The sequence below is a fragment of the Dreissena polymorpha genome, chromosome 1, assembly GCF_020536995.1.
Source record: "Dreissena polymorpha isolate Duluth1 chromosome 1, UMN_Dpol_1.0, whole genome shotgun sequence".
NCBI classification, from domain to species: Eukaryota; Metazoa; Mollusca; class Bivalvia; order Myida; family Dreissenidae; genus Dreissena; species Dreissena polymorpha.
In genome coordinates, this window is record NC_068355.1 from 108,386,124 (window position 1) to 108,409,170 (window position 23,047).

Below are 23,047 nucleotides of genomic sequence, written 5' to 3' on the forward strand. Positions count from 1 at the left end.
ATTAAAAAATTATATTATGAGGTTTATTATAAAACGCATTTTTGTGTTCCACAAAGGGCTTACAAAGAGTCCAGGTATGTACCCAGTTAGTATAGATATTCATGATAAAATTGTTGTAAATGCTTTGAGCCTACTGCATGAATGTTAACCCTTTGCATGCTGGGAAATTTGTCATCTGCTAAAATGTCGTCTGCTGAATTTCTAAAATTAGCATTTTCTTCAATTTTTTTCTAAGAATACTATCAGAATAGCAAACAGTTTGGATCCTGATGAGACGCCACAGAACAGCAAACAGTTTGGATCCTGATGAGACGCCACGTTTTGTGGCGTCTCATCTGGATCCAAACTGTTTGCAAAGGCCTTCAAATTCCGGTTCCAGCGCTCAAAGGGTTAAGTTTTATCATAGAAACAGTGTTTTCTAGAAATGTATATTAATGAGGTCCCTTACATGCTCCAACTTTTATTATTTTATGTCGTTGCAGTTCATTACAACATGAATTACATTTGAGATGTTTCAAGTCCAGTTGAATTTAATGGACACCTCTATCTATTGTTTTCTTTTGTGGTAAATATAACCCAACTAAGGTCCAATTTCAAATATGAATATAAAACACCAGATGCTTAAAGTGATATTATGGGCATTTTTCACTGTTGAATTGAGCTGAAAAGAATTAACAGGTCGAAAGAGTGAGTTAAAATGTGGTTACTGACCGATTATCTGCATCTCATCTTGCTCCCAGTTGTTTATAAAAATATATTTTATATTCAATATTTTACGTGACTCACCCAGTCCTGTAAGCCGAAATGATCCATAAAATAAAAATGTGTCTTTGTGACGTATAAACGAATCTGCACTAAAACTAAATTTAGGTTCACATTGTACATGCGTGATCAGTTGTCAAACAAAAGTACGGTTGATATTCTAATGAATTATTTTTCTCTTTCCGGGATATTGTTTTAGTATGTTGATGCTGCATTAACAAATATAAGGGTATATGAAGTGAAAACACCAAAAATAAACGATTGCGATAAACACCTATAGACTGTTAGATGCCCATTATATCACTTTAATATCCTTTTTATTTCTTAGACACTTTTGATAACCATATTCCCATGTTTTTTTTTTTAGCTCAGCTGTTTTGGAGAAAACCCGAGGTATATTGTCATAGCCAGCTCGTTGTGTTGTGTCATGTCATGTCTTTCCGCCGTCCAGCGTTCGCCATGCTAAAACCTTCACATTGGCTCTAAAATCAAACTGATTCCACCTACAACTTTGAAACTTCATATGTAGATCATACACTTTGATGAGTTTACACGCCACAATCATATTTTTGGGTCACTAGGTCAAAGGTCAAGGTCACTGTGACCTCTAAAAAAAATAAATTTTGACAAGCTTTCATTTATTCAAAACTGCACCCGCAGCCGAGCGTTGGCACCCGTTATGTGGTGCTCTTGTTTTTCTTTGTCATGTCTTTAAATTTTCAAACAAACTTGTATTTCTGTTTTTAATATCTCTTCCATGTTGAATCAGTGACACTTTTAGCTGTAAATTTTAGTTTTATGTATTTCTATTATTTTTTCAATCCATATCTGACAGGGATTTGAATATTACAAAACTTTATTTTATGCTTTCCGATGGTTTATAGAGAAATATCAGTGAATTAAAACTGATAATTTCACTGTTTCAAACAGTGAAAATTATCAGTGAAAATTATCGATTATTTTCACTGTTTACTGTGAAATTACATAATTTTTTTGACGAAGTGACGTCATTATCCCAGCGAAATTCTTTAGTTAAACTCTTTAACAATGTATATAAACAGTGAAAAAAAGCATAAAATAAAAAGAACATTTGTTGGATTTGGTGGAATATCGATTTTAATTCATGAGTGATCATAGAAAATATATATTTTCTATGATCACTCGTGAATTAAAACCAATAATCCACCGAATCCAACAAATATCCTCTATATTAATTCTAGCCAATGAAAAATCTATATAAAAAAACTTGCTTTTCTGCAAGCATTTAGGTCTGCATGTCTAATGGTAAAGAGGTGTATGTTCTACAAGGCCTGTCTGACATATTTATTTATAAAGCAATAAATGAAAAACATTATTAAAATGTGAATTTAGTACTTCACTTTGTACTCAAGTTGAAGAAAAAAAACATTTCTAAAAGTAATATTATCCATGTCAGACAAGGCAGACGTGAGATTTCCACAACCCCATCTTGTATGTATGATCTTTTCAGAGTTAGCCTTTATATATGGTTGTGCATGGTATGGTGATTATATTATTTGTATTTCCTATCTGCTAGTACCATACTTATTTGTCACTTCAACATGTTATGCCCTAGGAGTTTATTTGTTACGCTTAAATAAAAAAAACACACCAGTTCCCCAATATTTTCAAAGAAATTGACATCATATTCTCAACCAGGACGAAATGCATTGATATCAGTACAATTTATACCAAGTTAGAAGTGGGACATAGACGAGAATATTTGTATTAATCTTCTTTATGAGCCTAAAACATGACTGTTTAAACAGGCCCATGAAAAATTTCAACCACAATAGTTTTTAATACTCATGTCAAGGTTGGTCTCTCTGCAGGGTTCGATCACATACACATTCCCGTGTAATCGCTGGCTGGCACGAGATGAAGATAATGGGGCCATCGAGCGAGAGCTGGTAGCAGAAAAGGCGATACAAGAAGTAATGAAGAACGGGGAGGTGCAAACGAAAGAAGTGAAGCTTCGTGATAAACTGGAAAGTATGTGAAATTACACCTGAAGCTTGATACTTGAGCCTTATTGTATTGAAAACAATGGCTTATTGGGGTACTCTGGATAGAATCAGTGCTTGTGTAATTAGTTGTTAAATTAAGAAAGCTGGACATCACTAATTTTGACCTTCCAATCTCTTGGTGTACACATAATCCCCACAATCACTTTAATCTATGTGGGATGTCTTCATTTTCGGTCTTCATTAAATTAATCTTTTTTGTAATAAGCGCTTTTTCTGTTCACATGTATTTTCTTCTGGTACCATTTTTAGCTCGGCTGTTTTAGGAGAAAACCCGAGGTATTGTCGTAGCCAGCTTGTCCACCATCTGGGTTGTGCTAAAAACTTAACATTGGCTCTAAAATCAAAGTGCTTCCACCTACAACTTTGAAACTTCATTATGTAGATGCACCTTGATTAGTTCTACATGCCACACCCATTTTTGGGTCACTAGGTCAAAGGTCAAGTTCACTGTGACCTCTAATATGAAACTTCTGACCAGCTTTCATTTATTATGCTCCCCCTAAATTTTTGGGGGGAGCATATAGTCACCGCTTCGTCTGTTCGTGCATGTGTCCATCCGTCCGTGCACAATTTTTGTCCAGGCTATTTCTCAGCAATTAATGACCGGAATTCAATTAAACTTTATGGGAAGCTTAACTACCAAGAGAAGATGTGCATATTATCAGCAGGTTCTGGTCGGATGATTTTTCACAGAGTTATGGCCCTTTGAAATTTTCCATTAACTGTACATATAGTGCAATTCTTGTCCGGGCTATTTCTCAGCAACTAATGACCGGAATGCAATGAAACTTTATGGGAAGCTTTACTACCATCAGAAGATGTGCATATTATCAGCCGGTTATGGTCGGATGATTTTTATGCTCTCCCAAAATTTATTATGGGGGGAGCATATAGTCGCCGCTTCGTCTGTCTGTCCGTGTGTCCGTCCGTGCACAATTTTTGTCCGGGCTATTTCTCAGCAACTAATGACCGGAATTCAATGAAACTTTATGGGAAGCTTCACTACCAAGAGGTGATGTGCATATTATCAGCCGGTTCTGGTCGGATGATTTTTCACAGAGTTATGGCCCTTTGAAATTTTCCATTAACTGTACATATGGTGCAATTCTTGTCCGGGCTATTTCTCAGCAACTAATGACCGGAATTCAATGAAACTTTATGAGAAGCTTCATTACCAAGAGGAGATGTGCATATTATCAGCGGGTTCTGGTGGGCTGATTTTTCACAGAGATATGGCCCTTTGAAATTTTCCATAAACTGTACATATAGTGCAATTATTGTCCGGGCTATTTCTCAGCAACTAATGACCAGAATTCAATGAAACTTTATGGGAAGCTTCACTACCAAGAGGAGATGTGCATATTATCAGCAGGATCTGGTCGAATGATTTTTCACAGAGTTATGGCCCTTTGAAATTTTCTATAAAAAAATTCTTGTCCCCCCAACTACTGTGCCCTCGAGACGTTTCCTTTTATCTGAATATATAGTGCAATATTGTGACAAAAAAAACCTTTGGGGAGCATCACTCATCTCCGACGGTTTCTTGTTCACAGAGTTATGGCCCTTTGAAATTTTCTATAAACTGTATATTTAGTGCAATTCTTGTCCGTGCTATTTCTCCCCAACTACTGACTGGAATTCAATGAAGCTTTATGGGAAGCTTAACTACCTTGAGGAGATGCGCATGTTATTTGTGGGTTCTGGTTAGATGATTTATTTAGAGAGTTATGGCCTTTGAAATTTTTAAGTTGCTAAACCATCCATCGTATTATTTTGTCCAAAGTTATGCCCCTCAAGACGTTTCCTTTTATCTGAATATATAGTGCAATATTGTGATAAAAAACCTTTGGGGAGCATCACCCGTCTCCGAGGTTTCTTGTTCAAAACAGCACCCACAGCCGAGGGTTGGCACCGGCTATGTGGTGCTCTTGTTACTATTAAATTGTAGTGTTGATTTTATTTCATGATGAAAAAAGTTATATGATCATATCATTTGTCTAGCATCTCACTGTTGTTAAAAAGAAAGCTCCTAAAGCTCCATCATGACTCCAAACAACACTGTTACATGTCCCCTCATTGGAAACATGGTTTGTTTAATTCCAACAGATAAGACCTACACAGTCAAGGTAAAGACTGGCGACAAATCAGGGTGTGGAACAAACGCCAACGTGTTCCTCACCATCGCAGGTGATAAGGGCGATACAGGCGAGCGCAAATTGGCAAAGTCCGAAACACACATGGACAAGTTTGAAAGGAACCAGGTATGAGGCAATTCTTTGCTTGGGAATGTTATTAGATAACCTAAAACATGTTTAATATATAGAATCCTACATTTCAATACATATCATTTTGTATGCCCCCCTTCGAAGAAGAGGGGGTTTATTGTTTTGTTGGATGTTGGTTCGTCTGTAGACGAGTTTGTTTCCGATCAATAACTTGTGAACGGATTGACCATATGGCGTGATACTTTCCATGTGCATTGGCCTTACCCAGTAGAACACCCCTATTGAAATTGGGGTCACTATGTCAAGGTCACTGTCTCTAAGAGTGAAAAAAAAATCTGATCAATAACTTGTGAATGGAGAGGCCGATTGGCGTGATACTTCCCATGTGGATTGGAGTTGGACAGTAGATGGCCCATATTGAAATTAGGGGTCACTAGGTCAAAGGTGAAGGTAACTGTCACGCTAAGTGTGAGATCATTTCCAATCAATAACTCGTCAACTGATTCACCACTTGGCTCGATACTTCTAATTTGCATAGGCCTTGGAAAGTAGATGACCCCTATTGAATCGTTTATGATCAAAGACTCGTCAACAAATTGACTGATTACCTTGATACTTCACATGTACATTGGCCTTGGACAGAAGATGACCCCTATTGATATTGGGGTCACAATTTCAAAGCCCTCTTTAGGGGGGCATATGTTTCCGACTGCGGAACTTATGTTATTAAATGAGTTTAGGAATTTTGTAAAGAAGGAAGAAATTGGTAAGCTAACATATGTCGTAATGTTTCTGAAAACAGTTTACAAATATTAAGTGTGTACTTAGCATCATTATCAATAGTAATTCAAAAAGGGGTTATTTTCACACTTGTACATTGCAGTTGAATGAATAAGGTCCTCTTTCTTAATGTCTTATATTTCAACACTTAATTTTATTTCTTGAGGGATGTAGATATTATCAAGAACATAAGAACATCAAAATACATATGAAAGGTTTAAGTTTTGTTTTGCATCATAAGGTGTCAATAATACCAACCATTACTCCACATTATTTGCACACATGACACAACTTTAAATTCACATGTATGTATCAGGTAAAGTAGTTTCTCTCTACACATTCATAATCGCATGGGTGTCTCTTGCAGGAAGATGTCTTTAAGATTGAGGCGGCAGACCTTGGCAAGATTTATAAGATCCGAGTCCGCCACGACAACTCTGGGTTCAGCCCTGCCTGGTACCTGGAGAAAGTTGAGATCATTGATGACAAGGATCCCCGGCAGCAGTTTCTGTTCTACTGCGAACGCTGGCTGGCCAAGAATAAGGATGACATGAAAATAGAGCGATCATTTTATGTGAAGGTAGCTGGGCATTATTGTTTACTTATAGTCAGTGTCATTAAACAGGCGGCTTGCTATCATTGACTTAAATTAATATTAACCAATCTTAATGAAACTTTTGATATATTGATCTTACATAATAATCAGCTTTTTTCCCTTCTGTATAAAGTACCAAAATCAGCACTTGCCCAGTAGGAAAAAAGCTACAAACTTTCCAATGGCTGTCCAAAAAATCTCAAGTGAATTTTTTTTTATAAATAAAATGCAACATTTTGTTAGCTCTTTCGCTCCAATCTAAGTAAATATAATATTGACAACTTGACATCACTAAAAGTTATCAACTTGAAAGTATTTGTGAGAAAAAACTTCAAAATGGAAAGAATTCATGACGCAAATGTTCACAATTTGAGGGTTTTTTCGCACACATTTTTCCAAATTGGGCTGGTACTAGTACTTTTCCCAATCGGTCCAAAAATCACTGAGATATGTACCATTGGTGTGTATTGATTTTTTTATTTTTATTCAATATAAGACATACAATGTATACATGTATATGATCATATAACAAAGTGATACCATGTAGCAGCAATAAAGTTTAAACATGTTATACAAGATATGCTAATATCAAGTGGTTTTTATGCCCCACTTCGAAGAAGAGGGGGTATATTGCTTTGCTCATGTCGGTCAGTCGGTCTGTCGGTCGGTCGGTCTGTCGGTCCGTCCACCAGGTGGTTGTCAGACGATAACTCAAGAACGCTTGGGCCTAGGATCATGAAACTTCATAGGTACATTGATCATGACTCGCAGATGACCCCTATTGATTTTGAGGTCACTAGGTCAAAGGTCAAGGTCACCGTGACCAGAAATAGTAAAATGGTTTTTGAATGATAACTCAAGAACGCATACGCCTAGGATCATGAAACTTCATGGGTAGATTGATCATGACTTGCAGATGACCCCTATTGATTTTGAGGTCACTAGGTCAAAGGTCAAGGTCATGGTGACCCGAAATAGTAAAATGGTTTCCGGATGATAACTCAATAACACATACGCCTAGGATCATGAAACTTCATGGGTAGATTGATCATGACTCGCAGATGACCCCTATTGATTTTTCTGTCACTAGGTCAAAGGTCAAGGTCACGGTGACCCGAAATAGTAAAATGGTTTTCGGATGATAACTCAAGAACGCATACGCCTAGGATCATGAAACTTCATAGGTAGATTGATCGTGACCCGCAGATGACCCCTATTGATTTTCAGGTCACTAGGTCAAAGGTCAAGGTCACAGTGACAAAAATCGTATTTACACAATGGCTGCCACTACAATGGACAGCCCATATGGGGGGCATGCATGTTTTACAAACAGCCCTTGTTTTCTTAAATGATACAATTGTTACAGCTCAATAAATTGAGGTCTTGCATCTAATATTCAGACTGAGCATGGGTTTGATCATTTTTTTTAAACGGAAGCAAATAAAGTAAACACAAACTCGGTTTGAATATGAAATTAAGAATATTAATAGAAGTATACATGAGTCATGAATATCCTAGAATGAGCAAGCTTTTGAGAACCTCTTATATGCTTGCACAAAACTAACACATTTATTACTCTTTCAAAAGTACAAACCACATAACCTTTATTATTGAATGTTTTCATGTCTGTATAGGGCTATGATGGGGAGATGTCAAGCACGGGCACTCTGCGCTCAACCAAATATGGCTCTGTAGCGAGTCTGGATACACTCAGCTCCGATCCGTTTTCTAAGAGTCCGGTACTTTCCAGAAAGCAACTTAGCATGGACAACATACCAGAAGGTCCCAGTAAGTGCTACCAATAGAATGCTTTATTCCATTCAGGGGGAATGATTTTTTCCTCTTTATTCAGGGTGGGGACAGTGTATAGATTTGTCTACAAGTTAAAATAAGATATTACTGTTAGAATGTTGAGCATATAAAACATATTGACTATCATGTGAACTTGTGTGAACCTGTTTCTTTGTGTACAGTGTTATCAACCTTAAGTTAATTTTCTTGTGCAGGTTAGTATTTCTTTAAAGTATTTAAATAAAACTGTGTATGTTGATAGAGAATATTGAAAGGAAGTGCAGAGTACAACAAGCTCTGCCCTCTAAATTCCCTTTGTGTATTTTTTGCACAGTCTACTTCTTGTGATGAGCAAGATGAAACCCCAAACACAACGTCGTAAATATCTTATAGGTGTTTTGAGAGACATTGCCCTATGTTATTTGTCCGGAGGGGACTTATGGTTTGCGCTCTGTGCATCTGTCTGTCTGTGAGTCTGTCACACTTTTCTGGATCCTGCGATAACTTAAAAGTTCTTTATATTTTTTCATCTTGAAACATGGATAGATGGCAATATGGACATTATGCACGTCATTTCATTTTGTTCCTACGTCAAAAATTCTGGTTGCTATGGCAACAAATATATATATATATAAGTCTGACAATGGTGGAGCCGGTAGGGGACATATATTGCTTGGCAATAGTCTTGTTTTTTTCTAGTTCTAAGAATATGTGTTTTAAAAACTTTTGTAATACACTGTAACTCCAATATAGTGCGGTCCGTTATAACGCTGTGTCCAATATAACGCGTGGAGTCCTTGGATCCCGTTTTTTCTCCAACCTTCCATTTCTGATTCAAATCTATGTTATGCAACTTCATGTATTTTCATAAATTCAAAGAAGCCGGCGATCACAGCTTGATTGCTTTTTCCGTCCGTTTAACTGATGTTAATCGATTAGAGGTTAAACGACACTCGACAGCTAATTGGTGTTAATCTGTTGTGTAATGCCAATAAAGGTGTGAAAACTCGCGGGTCGGTGTTTATTACATGTATTCCCTATCAGAGCGGTTCGGTGCGCTAATTTCAATAAGGCAAGTGCAAGCGGAATAATTATCAAATTAAAGTTATTTAAAACGATTACCTGTTTATGTTTTTTATTTATCGTGTATTGTATTTCATTGTATAAACTATGGCTGTGTAAGTGTGTTATCGTTTATAATATGCTACACATGCTTGATAAATAAAAATATCTTTGTGTGTGTTTAATGTTTCAGTAAGTATACGAAAAATAAATTTTAAAATCCAGACGATTTATTTACATGCTAACGCAGTGTAATAGTTAACTGAGATGCACTTAAATTTTTGCCCGTTATCAGAAAGTCCACGGAAAGCACGTTTTTTTACATGCTGGGTATGACGCAATAAAACATTTCTTTGTACATGTATCGTATTGCATTCAATCTAAATTTAAATTCGCTCGTCCAATGAAAGCTGTGTCCCATAATGCACTGTACTAATTTTTCTGAAAAATGGCGTAAGCATATGAATTTGTTTACGAAGTTCGTAAACATATTTCGTGTCATAAATGTTAAACATTATTTTTTCGTAAGTGATGTAATTATATTGGATTATCGGATAAATGTGCACATAAGAAAAGCGGTATGTATACTGTTATCGTTCGATTCGGTTTATATGCATGTATTTGCGGATGACAACACAGCAAGACAATACACAGGACCTATATTATAGGCTATACTATACCTGTTTTTATAGCCCCTTAAATAAATAAGCTCAAAACTTATAACGCTGTCCGTTTATAACGCTGTTGCGTGGCTTGGACCCCGTCATCCGCGTTATATTGGAGTTACAGTGTAACACTTTCTGTCCCTATAAAAAGACAAATCATGAATACAGCAAGACACACAAATATTTCATCTTTATAAAGTTGTATGTTTACTAAAATGATTTATAAATTTTTTAACTTTTACTAGTAATTTTTTATACGCCCGTATAAATACGGGACGTATTATGTGAAACCCCTTGGCGGCGGGCGGGCGGCGGGCGGCGGGCGGAAGGCATCACTTTGTCCGGACTCTAATTCAAATTGTATTCATCCGATCTTCACCAAACTTGGTCAGCAGTTGCATCTAGTTGATATCTAGGCCAAGTTCGAATATGGGTCATGCCGGGTCAAAAACTAGGTCATAGGGTCAATAAGTGCATTTTCAAAGGGGCCACTTTGTCCGGACTCTATTTCAAATTGTATTCATCCGATCTTCACCAAACTTGGTCAGCAGTTGCATCTAGTTGATATATAGGCCAAGTTCGAATATGGGTCATGCCGGGTCAAAAACTAGGTCATAGGGTCAATTAGTGCATTTTCAACGGCGCCACTTTGTCCGGACTCTAATTCAAATTGTATTCATCCGATCTTCACCAAACTTGGTCAGAAGTTGTATCTAGACAATATCTAGGTCAAGTTCGAATATGGGTCATGCTGGGTCAAAAACTAGGTCACAGGGTCACTTAGTGCATTTCAAGCATTTAGCATGGTGTCCACTCTCTAATTGAAGTAGTTTTCATCCAATCTTCACCAAACTTGGTCAGAAGTTGTATCTAGACAGTATTTAGGTCAAGTTGGAATATGGGTCATTCCAGGTCAAAAACTAGGTCACAGGGTCACTTAAACCATTTCAAGCATTTAGCAAGTGCTCTCTAATTGAAGTAGTTTTCATCCGATCTTCACCAACTTTGGTCAGAAGTTGTGTCTAGACAATATCTACATGTAGGTCAAGTTCAAATATGGGTCTCGCCAGGTTAAAAACTAGGTCACGAGGTCCCGTAGTGCATTTCAAGCATTTAGCATGGTGTCTGCTCTCTAATTGAAGTAGTTTTCATCAGATCTTCACCAACTTTGGTCAGAAGTTGTGTCTAGATGATATGTAGGTCAAGTTCAAATATGGGTCATGGTAAAGTTATCAAGTTGTCCAAAGTCTTAAAACGGGCGTATCTTGTGACAGTTTGGCACTCTTGTTTTATTTGATTATAAAATAAATGATAAACTTATTGATAATTGTTTTTTTTAATAAATAACAACCATTTTGTGTACACATATATATTTTTGTGTAATAAAAGTCATGAATGCATTGTAATTAATAAAAAATAAATTACTTATTTTTTATGCTTGCTGACTTATTCAACTTTCACAAAGCAGTGTCTATGTAGAAGTTTTTCTGGACATTTTCAGCTATACCATACACTATACGGGTTACAACTGGTACTGGAGAGGACAATGGAACATCCAGTAACGTCTGGATCAAGATCGTAGGACCAAAGAAGAAGGACACTGGTCAGTTGTTCTTGGAGCTGGCACAGAAAGACCACTTTGCGCCTGGTTCTACTGAGATATTTTCTATTGAAGCTGTTGATGTTGGTGAAGTCAAGAAACTGGAGGTAGTTATAAATAAAACTATGTTTCTTATGTACTTAAAATTACAGTGAAACCATTTTGAAGCTTCAGACACTATTTTGATTTTCTTGAGTCCACTTAAACATATAACAAAATCGAAAGTCAGTAAACGTTCAAAGTTGTATATCAGTTATAAAAACAAACATGCAAATTAAACATCTTTAACATGTATGTGCCAAATTGTATTGCAACATATTAAATGAATCAATAATATATATTTTATATCCTAATACTTTTTTTATTTTAATGAATGTATCTGTTAATAAACTGGATTTTTATATTTTTTAGAGATAAAGAGTGATAAAGAGATTGTATGTTTTTATTTTTAAGTTACTTCACAGCATATTCTGCAAGCTTTTCATTGGACTGTTTTTTTCAATTCTGAAATAAATTTAGTCCACTTTTGAAATATGTATATATGGTCATTGAGCTATCATGGATCTTTTTTTAAGGTGGGTCATGACGGCACTGCACCAGGGTCTGGTTGGTTCCTAAAGGAGATCGAAGTTGACATCCCAACAAAGGGAAAGCACTACACCTTTGCCTGCAACCAGTGGCTAGCGCGCGACAAGAGCGATGGAAAGACCAGCCGTGTGTTCAGCGTTGATGATGGAATCAGCTCTGTGTCTTCATACAAACCATGTAAGTTGTTTTGCTATTGTACACGATGCAGTTAGCTAATGATATTGGAAGTTTTCCCATGCAAGCCAGAATTCTTTGCTGATCTCTTGAGGTCAAAAAAGGTACTAGTGATTGTACTTTAGTTATCCTTATAAATGCTTCCTCCCTAATGAAACACCCACATACTTATGAAATGCATCACCGAACGCAATAATAGTGCCCAGCTATCCCCCATTTTTTTACTGCCAGGGGACAAGTGAGCTGTGATTTAATGATGTTTTACTTGAAGGAACTTACTTATAATATAATATACAAGTAATTGGCTAGAATGTAATGGAAATGAGACTTTGTAAATAGATATTAAACATACGTTACTGTTAAACTGTCAAACAAAGTTATTTTGGGTGTAAAATCTGTGGTATTGATGATTGCTAAATGATTTTTAGTTCGGTGTTTTCGGAGAAAACCCGAGGAATTGTCATAGCCAGCTTGTTGTGTTGTCTGCCATCCATTGTCTGCCGTTTGACGTCTGATTCGTGCTAAAACCTTAACATTGGCTCTAAAATCAAAGTGCTTCCACCTACAACTTTGAAACTTCATGTGGATGCACCTTGATGAGTTCTACATGCCACACCCATTTTGGGGTCACCTGGTCAAAGATCAAGGTCACCGTGACCTCTAAAAGAAAAAAAATTCTAACAAGCTTTCATTTATTTATTATGCTTTTATTAAAACTGCACCTGTAGCCGAGCGTGGCACCCGTTATGCGGTGCTCTTGTTTAACTCAAATAAGCACGTTTATGGTTCAAATCATACAGTTAGAAGGTTGAAACAAACGCGCCCTCCCGTGATTTAAATTGGACCCTTAAACAATTTTAGGTTACTTTAAATACAATGTTAATCATTGCAAGGAAAATTTTAATTTGATTTTTAGCTCATCTATTTTTTGAAAAAAAAATATGAGCTATTGTCATCACCTTGGCGTAAGCGTCTGCGTCGGCGTCGGCGTCCGGTTAAGTTTTGCGTTTAGGTCCACTTTTTCTCAGAAAGTATCAATGCTATTGCATTCAAACTTGGTACACTTACTTACTATCATGAGGGGACTGGGCAGGCAAAGTTAGATAACTCTGGCATGCATTTTGACTGAATTATGTGCCCTTTTTATACTTAGAAAATTGAAAATTTTGGTTAAGTTTTGCGTTTAGGTCCACTTTTTTCAGAAAGTATCAATGCTATTGCATTCAAACTTGGTACACTTACTTACTATCATGAGGGGACTGGGCAGGCAAAGTTAGATAACTCTGGCATGCATTTTGACAGAATTATGTGCCCTTTTTATACTTAGAAAATTGAAAATTTTGGTAAAGTTTTGTGTTTAGGTCCATTTTATTCCTTAAGTATCAAAGCTATTGCTTTCATACTTGCAACACTTACTAACTATCGTAAGGGGACTGTGCAGGCAAAGTTATGTAACTCTGACTGGCATTTGGACGGAATTATGGGCCCTTTATACTTAGAAAATTGAAAGTTTGTTTAAGTTTTGTGTTTTGGTCCACTTTACCCCTAAGTATCATAGATATTGCTTTCATACTTGGAACACTCGCAAACTATCATAAGGGTACAGTAAAAGGACAAGTTGCATAACTCTGGATGTCATTTTTATGGAATTATGGCCCTTTTTTGACTTAGTAACTTTGAATATATGGTTAAATTTTGTGTTTTGATCCATTTTACTTCTTAAGTATCAAGGCTATTGCTTTCAAACTTCAAATACTTTCATGCTATCATGAGGTTACTGTACCTGGCAAGTTGAATTTTACCTTGACCTTTGAATGACCTTGACTCTCAAGGTCAAATTATTAAATTTCGCTAAAATTGCCATAACTTAATTCTTTATTTATGATTAGATTTGATTGATACTTTGACAAAACTACTCTTACCTGACATACCACAATAGACTCCACCCAAACCATCGCCCGTGCCCCCCCCCCCCGAACCCCCCCCCCCCTATTTTTTTTTTTTTTTTTTTATGATCATCTCACAAATGACCACCACACCCTCACACTATACCCCCCCCCCCACCCCACCCCCTCCCCAATTATTTTTTTTAAACGGTTAAAAAACAAAACTATTTATTTTGATTATTTTATGTTTGAAATACCGTCCAACCATCGCACCCAAGAATCCCCCCCATCCCCCCTCCCCCCACCCGAATCCCCCCCCCCCCCCCCCTAATTTTTTTGTTTGTTTTTTTTGTTTATTTTTAAGATTATCTCACAAATTACCACCACACCCTCACACTATACCCTGCCACCTCACCCCCCCCCCCCTTTTTTTTTTTTTTTGAAACGGTTAAAAAACACAAATATTTATTTTTATTATTTTATGTTTGAAATACCGTCCAACCATCGCACCCAAGAATACCCACCCCCCCACCCCCCCCCCCCCCACCCCCGATTTTTTTTTTCCTTTTTTTCGCATTTTTGGAAGATAATGTAATAAATGTCCACACACCCACACAATGCACCGCTCTTCACTCCACCCCTCCCTCCTTTGTGATTGAAAATGAGAGTCCTTTCACCTTTAAAAAGAAAATAGATGAGCGGTCTGCACCCGCAAGGCGGTGCTCTTGTTTTTACTTTTGCTATGGTCTTAGTTGATATTTCTTAACCACATTCGAGTACCTAGTGTTTGCTTTCATACATATCTCAGATATAAATAAATGGAAACATATAAGGGATATTGGTAAATATATTTTGTTAATATTCATGAGTAAGATATGAGTTTAATACATTTCACAGCATTTTAATATGTGTAATACTTCATATAAAAGGAAAATTTAGTATCTTTTTGTACTTGATTGTAATGCAAAAAAAGTAATAAATATAACTGTTATCATTTGCTGAATGTGGCAATATCTGAAATATTTTCTTCATGAGTGGCTTGGAGTAACCCTAGTATTTTGGCGAAAAACATCCAAGGTGCATAAAATAATTTGCCGTGGATAATTCTTTTTTTAAACTGCTCAAGTGGCTGAATGGATCATTAAAGTGTCATCTAAATTACTGTATAATTATATAAACATCAATTTACCCACACAATGTCATGCTACAACATCTTTGCATTGAATTTGACTTTTTTTAAATTGAAACATTAAATGTTATCATTTAAAATTGATATGTTAATAATGTTACATTTTGTTAAGTCCATGTTTGATCTTGGACAAATTTCAAAGTTGTAAAATTCACAAGGATATTTGTTTTGCAATCATTCTCATTTGTGTGGCAAACTTTTTGAACTTTATACTTTTTGTATTTTTTGTTGGTTGCAAAAGCAGCTTAATGACCAAATGCATATGATTTTTGATTTATATACAAATAATTTGTGCTTAATTTATCACTGTGACATTTATATGATCTGCTTGTTTATGTAAAATAATTCTTTTGTATGCTTTGGGGCTTAAGTATTCAACATTGTTCAGAAATATTTGAGCAAATGAAATAGCTGAACATTTACCAGGAAAGAACAGGTACATGCAATAATATAGACAAATGGTTACAATACTGATCCAGATAATAATCCTAAAGGATCTCCCTGTATTATTCTTAAAACAGGAGCTTCAATCTACACTTTTGTTACTGATTCCATTAACTGTCTGTTTTCTGCTATGCATTGAGGAGGTTATATTGTTGTTTTCCGGCTGCAGATGTTCACAAGCTCAAAAATGTGCATTATCCTAATCAAACCTCTATTTATATTGGGCAATTTTTAGCGAGGCTGTTTTCTGAGAAAATCCGAGCTATTGTCATAGCCAGCTCGTCGTCCGCTGTCCGCCGTCCGCGTCGTGCTAAAACCTTAACATGGGCCATAACTTTTTAATTATTGAAGATAGCACCTTGATATTTGGCATGCATGTGTATCTCATGGAGCTGCACATTGGAGCTTACCAAGAAATGAAGCTCTTTTCACAGTTACTGTACAGATTTATTATTTTGATTATTTATAACTCAAATGATTTATTTGTTAAAGGTTTTTTTAATGATATAATTATAATTTCTTTGATGTTCATTACATACCTGTGGACTTATGTCCTTAGATACATGATCAACTCTGGCTATGATCTCTTTTAAACCACAGGCCTTGGTTGTCAGTGATGTCTGACATGGTCATAATTGACTGTGAGACCCCCCCCCCCCCCCCCCGCCCCCGTTGGATCGGACAAAATTCAAGGGAAGTAATGAGCTTTAAAGGGAGATGATTTCTATACCTGCCAAATGATAAATAGCAATTTTATTTCAAAGCGGCGCAATGGGGGCATTGTGTTTCTGACAAACACATCTCTTGATATAATTATCATTTCTTACCTGTTCTTATTTAGTAATGCTAGTTTTCATTAAATACCAATGGACTTATTCCATACATACATGATGAACTCTGGCTATGATCTCTTTGATAAACCACAGGCCTTGGTTGTCAGTGATGTCTGACTTGGTCATTTTTAACTGTCTACAGACCCCCCCACCCCCCGGTTGGATTGGACAAAATCCAAGGGAAGTATTAAAGCTTTAAAGGGAGATGATGTCTATACCTGCCAAATGAGAAATTTTATTTCAAAGTGGCGCAGTAGGGGGCATTGTGTTTCTGACAAACACATCTCTTGTTGGGTCACTATGTCAAAGGTCAAGGTCACTGTGACCTTTAAAAAAAAAAAATCTGACAAGCTTTCGCAGCCGAGTGTGGCACCTGTTATGCGGTGCTCTTGTTGTATTTTCATTTGTTCAAGTGCTCATGTCAATATTGATTTTTGTAGTAAATAAAGCAGTGAAAATTCTCAAAACTGAATCACTTTTATTCATGAAAGAGTGCTTAGTGTAGTAATATACCAAATATATAGAATACAATATAACAAAGATTTTATATTTAAATTTTCATATTAACAAAATTAAATGGATAGTTGTGAGCAAATAAACACACCAAATAAATTCAAAAATTCTAAAAATTTCATATTCTAACTGCCAATAATACAAATACAATGTTTGATTTATCCCCTTAACCATTATTAATTTCATATTTTTAATGAATCATTGACTTATCAATGTCTTATTCTAATTGCACATTATACAGGGTTCGATAAACCCTTTAAAGAGTGTACTCAAATATTTCCACTCCAGTGATCGCCTATGAGTTGACAGTGATCACTGGCGACATAGAAGAGGCAGGTTCCGACCAGAAGATCACCATCACTGTGTTCGGGGCCAAGGGGCAAACAACTCCGCAGGTGCTTGAAAAATCAGGGGACAGGTGGGTGCAGTTAGCCATCACTTTTTTTTTTTTTTAGATAGACCTGGTAATGGAATAAGAGTTTTTATTTTGCAAAAATCCACCTGATAAAAGTGTGGCAAATAATTATTGAGCTGATTTTCAATTGGATTAGACTAATCAAGGGTAAAAAGTGACACTTAATAATGGAGTGTTTGATCTAAAATTGTTATATCTGATGTAGAACTGTTCAGAAGATACAACAGTTGTGCGTTCAGCCCTCAAATTAAAGTTAATGTTTGATTAAAGGTTTGAAAGGGACAGAGCAGATCTCATTAAGCTAGAACTCGAAGACGTGGCCCCCATCAAGAAAATGAGAATTGAGACCGATGGTAAAGGGAGCAGACCAGACTGGTATTGTGAAAAGGTTTGTGTAAAATCCTGCTTCAAACATTTTAAAACAGTATAGCAAACTTTAGAATTTTTAGAAAACATTTAGGCATAGAGAGGATTAGTGTATTCCCATTTTTAAAAAGTGTTGTATATTCTGTGAACACAATATATGCTGATAGGGGGTGGGCCAGATGTAAAAAAAAACAATGTCCACTCTTTACTCAAATGTTTAAATATGCTTATCATGAAACTGGGGTATTATATTTATAAGCATAATATCTTAGCCAAGTTTGATTATCGGCCTGATCATTTAGAGCACTTATCCAAAATTATTTTTAAGAAGGTCAATTAATTTGCATGTTAATATTTTCAGGTTGAACTACGCAACATGGCAACAGGCCAGCTCACTGTTTTTGAAGTGAAAGGCTGGTTCAGTAAGAAGAAAGGAGAGTTGATACGTGATATCCCAGCGAAGGAACGTGGAAAGCTGGCTGTTGACAGTAAGGAGATCCAAAATTTAAAAATCCCTCATTTTATTGTTGTTTCAATGCCACTAAACAATGGTTTTATTTCCTTATCCATGGACAGTAAACCATCAAGGTGTTTTAACAAGTGCTTTAATAAAACAGGTTTTATAATCACACATGAACATGACTGTGTCTGTTGTTAAAGCTTTGCTCTGGTTTCGAGAAAATTACAAATTCCTTGTAAGGACCTTATGTGATTAAATAATTTAATCACATAACAAGCATGTTCAAAATGTATCTCTGCTTTTCAGAAACAAATTACAAGATCAGTGTAAAGACATCAGATGTTCCTGGCGCAGGCACGGATGCCAATGTTTTTGTAATCCTTTTTGGTGACAACGGGGATTCAGGCGAGATCCATTTGAAGAAATCCGAGACTTACAAGGATCCATTCGAGAATAACCAGGTTGATGTGTTCACGATCAACAACATTCTAAGCCTTGGGGAGCTGTCAAAATGCCGAGTTTGGCACGATAACAAAGGTACATGGAGTGTTCTGAGCTTTGTTTTACATTATTGCAGCCTCCCTCTGGGACAAAGCTGTTAACCCTTTGCATGCTGGGAAATTTGTCGTCTGCTAAAATGTCGTCTGCTGAATTTCTAAAATTAGCATTTTCTTCTATTTATTTTTAGAATACTATCAGAATAGCAAACAGTTTGGATCCTGATGAGACGCCACGTTCTGTGGCGTCTCATCTGGATCCAAACTGTTTGCAAATGCCTTCAAAATTTGGTTCCAGCACTGAAAGGGTTAAATGCATTAAGTGTTATCCCAGTTAAGCTGTTGCAGTCAGACAACACTTTCTGTCAAACTTTTTTTGTTTTAAGATTATACTTCCTTTGATCAGAAATCATCATCATAATCATCATCATTCACTTGACCGGTTTGGCTGTTGGATGAAATGAGGGACGACGATACTGAAATCCTCCTGCAGTCAGGTCTGTTGTGTGCTTCTGAGTGTAATTCAGCCATGGGAAGGGATGTCCAACCTTTAACATTGTCCTTACAGCTTTTCTTCTGACGACCTCCATATCAACCTCCCTCTAGCGTGGCCTGGAGAACAGTCTTTCACAGAGAGATGTGCCTGGTGTCTAAACCAAGCCAGCTTTCGTCGTTTTACAGTCACCACCAGTAAGGGCTCTTGTGGACCAACAAGTGCTGCAGTCATGTTCGTACTCGTTAGTCTTGTGCTTCCTGTATCCTGCGTTCTGTGTCTGCATGTATAGTCCAGGTCTCGCAGACGTAGAGAAAGATGGAGACTACGAGGGACTTGTAGAGCCTGTTGGTAGGGAAACTGATGGGACTGCTTGTCCACAACCTGCTCAGTTTGACCATTGCTGCAATCGCCATGGCAATTCTTATTCGGACCTTAGTAGTACTAGTACCATCCTTGGACAGGGTGTGCCCAAGTACTTGAAGCTGGTAACTTCTTTTAGCTTCTCACTTTTCATGGTGATGTCTGCGCTGGTGTTAGACATGCTGTTCACCATGATCTTTGTTATCTCCTTGCTGACCTTCGTCCGGTATGCTTCTGCTCTTTCATCGTCTGTTGGTGAGATCTTGAAGTTTATTGCTAGTGCACTCATGAGGTCAATGTCATCAGCAAATCTCAAGTTGGAGATGGGTCTTCCACCTATTGAGATAGGGGTGTGATGATCATTGAGAGTCTCCTGCATTATCTTCTCAAGGAAAAGGTTGTACAAGACGGGAGAGAGCAGACATCCCTGACAGATACCCACTGATGTCCTGAAGAAGTCCTCCTGCTGTCTGTTGAGAAGTACTCCACTGCTGGTGTTTCCATACAGTTCTTAAATAACTCACCAGCTCTTCGTCAATATTCTATTCTGTCATAACATGCCATCCCCAATCATGCCACATGCGGTCAAAAGCTTTCTTAAAGTGAATTAAGTTGTGGAAGAGCTCATGTTGATGTTGCAGGTGTTTCCCAATGAAAAGTATTTAATAATTCATATTAAGTTACCATCATTCTTGGTGCTTTGTGAATACTGGTACAGGTCTGGTTTGGTATAAGTTCTACAAATCTCAAAATCGCAGGCTGTTTCATTAGTGGTTTTTGCTATAAAATGTTTGGGTGAGGTTTTCAAAGCCTTGTAATTAAACCCACCTGTATTCTATGTACATCCATCCCAATTTTGTATGTCATTGATATTTGTACAATTGGGTACTATGCAAAATCACCATTTGAGCTTGTTTCTTGTTCTTGTGTCTGTTGTTTTTTTCCGGACCAATTTAACGATTCAAAATATCTATATACAGTACTATAGCTTGCTGTTTGTGTTTTATAGATGTTAATATATCGCTATGTTCAATCTTGATTTCCAGTTTTAATCTTCTCTTTAGTGACATTATTCAAATATTATCTGTAGAAAATGTCTTTTGTATGGATTACTTTGATCATGAATATTTTATTTTTACAAAATACCAATTAAACAATAAACTAAAAATATATATATGAATATTTTTCATTCAATTTTTTCTTTTTTTGTGTTAAAAAGTTTGTAAAAAGGGACTACAACTTTTTTTTGTTTTATAACTTGCATACACCATGTATCTGACTTCTGTTCCTCTAAATTGTTTAGGTATTTCTGAAGATATGTATTGGCATGTGAAAAAATATGTGAAACTAGTACAGAACCAGTTTAAGTGTGTTAAATGTTATCAAAGAGCAGGAGGGTCTAATTTTAGTCTGTCATATTTATGGCACACTGAAGGGGTCGAAACTTTAACTTCTGCTGCAGCATAAAAATCCTGCTCGACCAGCATTTATTTTTAGAATAAGCCCTTGAAACCGTCAGCCAATCAAATTTTAGCTTACAAACAGACGACATAAGCTACCTCTACGGAAACGAAATAGACCTGACAATAACTAGAAAAATTGCAACAAGGTCTGTGTTTTAATCAATTATGATTAAATTCTCATCTTTTTTTCGTAGGTTTTCATAAAATAATAATTAAGCTTTGAAATCTATAAGTCATGTAGGAACATGCAAATTTGGTTTTGATTTATGCCTATGTGTAATCTGATTCTGATTGGCTGATGCCATAATCTAAAAATAAATGCTGGTCGAGCAGGATTTTTCTGCTGCAGTAGTAAAATGCTGCTCGAGCAGCATTTTTTTCTGCTGCAGCAGAAGTTAAAGTTTCGACCCCTTTAGTGCGCCATACATATTGGTGTGCTAGCAAGAAAGCTAACTTAGACAGTAATTACTTAAAATATTGGGTTATTCAGTAAAGTAACATGCAATAATGCTTGCATTTATTCTTCTTATGTCCCCAGCATCTACTGATGCAGAGGCAGATAGCAATTGACCTGTCCATTCGTTTTTGTCTGTCCCACCATCTGTATAAGGTTGACCCAAAATGAAATGTTTTGAATGACACCTTTATTGCTTTATTCATTGTTTTTGATACACACATCCCCCTTTCGACCTACGTTTTTGACTAATTCATACGGTCAAGATTCTTGGTTTATTGAAAATAATGCCTTTCGTGTTACATCATTGATGCTTCTTACTCAGCTTTGATACTGACATGAATGATGTCTTGCAACAGTATGGACACATCCACATCACCTGACATTGGTTTGGTCTGGACATTCACATACTTGTGTACTATGACTCTGACTTATGTTTGGCCTCATTCAGGTGGTCCTGATTATTGAATAACCCAAAAGACTAGTTTAGTCTACCATCAATAATGACTCATACAAAGCTTTGATACTTAAATGGATAATGTATGTGGACACTATCAACACAACATCAGAGCTTGATTTCATTTTTGCCCTTAGATAGTGCTCCTTTCGACTTACTCACAAAGTTAAAAGGTCTTGGTTTACGTAAAATGACGGTTTCCACCAAAAATCAAATCAACAGGCTGCAAAGCTTTGACACTTGTATGGATGATGTTTTTGAAATTTTAAATACACCCTCACCTGACTTATACACCCTCATCTGACTTATACACCCTCACCTGACTTTAATCTTGACATTGAACTACTTTTGGACTTGTACTCATTCAAAACGTCAAAGTTGTTGGTGAACCCAAATTAACCATTGACTAAAGATACATACCACTAACATAGACGATTGACTAAAGATACATACCACTAACTTAAACCCTTTGATACTTCCATTCAGGACTCAGCCCTCTCACATCACCTGGCCTCATTTTTACCTTAAAATTGACCTTCTCTTGTAACTTGGACCTATTTTTGGACTGAGACCAATTCGAATGAGCTAATGAATCAATACATGTACTTACAAAGCTTCCAGCGTGTGCATCAACATTTATTTAACCCAGCATCTTGTTTGGTAAAAAATTAAATTAACAAATAAATTATGCGTGTTGGGATACTCATCAATATAAAAATTAAACATAAAAATGATATGTATAACACAAATTGTTTATTTAACGTCATACCATGTATGTTTGTTGCTATAATAAAAACGAGACACCTGCAGTCCTTCTTGCTTGGTTGTAATTATCTGAACACAATCATGAAATGTGTTAAAGCCCTTATCTGCTACACACTCAAGTATAACCCATTTGTTGGCATCTGTCATGTACTACTTCAAAAA

The 23,047-nt window shown here is 36.5% G+C and overlaps 1 protein-coding gene across 2 annotated transcripts in view; it reads left to right on the forward strand.

Annotated features, from left to right (window-relative positions):
* LOC127843594 (lipoxygenase homology domain-containing protein 1-like) overlaps positions 1–23,047 on the forward strand; it is a 220,772-nt gene that overhangs the window by 188,201 nt on the left and 9,524 nt on the right. Inside the window, exons 34-44 of one of the 2 annotated variants that reach the window (XM_052373278.1) lie at positions 57–74; positions 2,613–2,772; positions 4,914–5,068; positions 6,180–6,392; positions 8,042–8,195; positions 11,427–11,632; positions 12,101–12,290; positions 17,441–17,570; positions 17,838–17,955; positions 18,295–18,421; positions 18,700–18,930. In XM_052373278.1, the coding sequence (XP_052229238.1) occupies positions 57–74; positions 2,613–2,772; positions 4,914–5,068; positions 6,180–6,392; positions 8,042–8,195; positions 11,427–11,632; positions 12,101–12,290; positions 17,441–17,570; positions 17,838–17,955; positions 18,295–18,421; positions 18,700–18,930 (1,702 nt within the window). The remainder of the gene's footprint in view (positions 1–56; positions 75–2,612; positions 2,773–4,913; positions 5,069–6,179; positions 6,393–8,041; positions 8,196–11,426; positions 11,633–12,100; positions 12,291–17,440; positions 17,571–17,837; positions 17,956–18,294; positions 18,422–18,699; positions 18,931–23,047) is intronic. The other variant, XM_052373283.1, reaches the window with a different exon arrangement.